We start from the raw sequence: 1358 nt of genomic DNA, 5'->3' as shown, positions 1-1358 counted from the left end.
CAACACCTTCCTTTCGTCTGAACAACAACGACCCGCCACGTGCGATTGTAGGCGGCCAGTCCCTGGGTGATTTATAATGCTACAAAAGGTAATATACTTAGGGATATAAACCTTGGCTTTTTTTTATAAATTCAAATTAGAAATGCAAATGAACTTTACAAAGACTAAAAAAATTACCCACTTGATCTCCTCGAGCTGCTGTTGATTTGGACAATTTGAAATATGTAGAGCATGGCTGTGAACTGTCTTGCTCATTTTCAGAACAGCTCGAATACAAACTTGCATCAGAAAAGTTCGATCGAAGAAACCTCGCCCCAGAGTTCATATACGATCTCTTCCCTTCGCCTGTTTTGAAACGCAAGGGCAAACGACTGCTTGGCAATTTTTCACCAATACCAAAAAATTCTGAACCTTCTTCAAATTCAGTCTCACCAGCAGAACTTTCCTTAGCACTTGTGTCTTCAGGATTCAACGCAGCCCGAAGGTACAATGGTCGATTCACTCCTTGCCATGAAAAAGTAGGTTTTACTGATTCTGTGGCTAAACCAATTATACAATAATTATTGCATTCGTAAGAACTTTACCAAAATTACCGGTCGTCGCTTGCGTGCGCTTGTGCATCCTTTGCAAACGCATACGATCCATTACAGAGCGTAAAACTCGAATACGCTCAATTGTTCGAGTGCTATCTTGTGTCGAACGGCCAGAATCTTTCTTATGTTCCGAATTCAAATAACTGCAAGGGGCGTCTTCTTCATCTTCCAAAAACGTGCCAGGCTTAAACATTAAACGTTTGGTCACTTCTGGCTTGTCAACTTCACTTTGGTCTTTCGTGTTCCCGCTGCAACTCATATCACATTAGAAAACAATACATATATTCATTTCATACGTATACTCACTTTTTCGGTGTATTTGTACATAGGGCAGACTTTGCAGTAGGTGAAGGAGGAACTAAAACAACATTAACAACTTTTTTTTATAATTTCTTTTTAAAATGATTGTCAAATTACTTGCTACGATACTCATCGGACCAGAACGCGAGCGAAGAACAAGGCGAATAAATGAACCGTTCAAAATACCAGCCGAACCCAGTGTTTGCAAGTCGTCCAATTCTTGCCCATTAAAATTAAACATTGTGAAGCAGTTGCAACACCTTAATTCCAAATAACATGTAATGTTTGGGTAAAACTCACCACTGTTATTTAATAAATCATCAAATATGGTCTCCCTTAATAGTAGAGAAACAGGAAACTGCAATGACCATTCTTAAATGAAATATATGCAAATTGTATGAACATACAAATGTCTATGTCGCATTCATGAAACCATAGATTTACCATATCACATAATTACCTTTT

General features: G+C 38.4%; 1 protein-coding gene across 1 annotated transcript; it reads right to left on the bottom strand.

Annotated features, from left to right (window-relative positions):
- Nucleotides 1-6: 6 nt before the first annotated feature.
- Nucleotides 7-1153, bottom strand: Tsp_14718 (conserved hypothetical protein; the record flags this gene model as incomplete). Its single annotated transcript, XM_003366699.1, has 5 exons — nucleotides 7-116; nucleotides 178-540; nucleotides 594-841; nucleotides 900-951; nucleotides 1011-1153. Coding segments are annotated over 5 exons (916 nt in total), but the record flags the coding sequence as incomplete, so codon positions are not given.
- Nucleotides 1154-1358: the final 205 nt, after the last annotated feature.

Source organism: Trichinella spiralis, assembly GCF_000181795.1.
Source record: "Trichinella spiralis strain ISS 195 chromosome Unknown Scfld5570, whole genome shotgun sequence".
Taxonomy (NCBI): Eukaryota; Metazoa; Nematoda; class Enoplea; order Trichinellida; family Trichinellidae; genus Trichinella; species Trichinella spiralis.
Note: the sequence above shows the minus strand (reverse complement) of the source record. Positions and strands in the feature narration are given on the sequence as shown.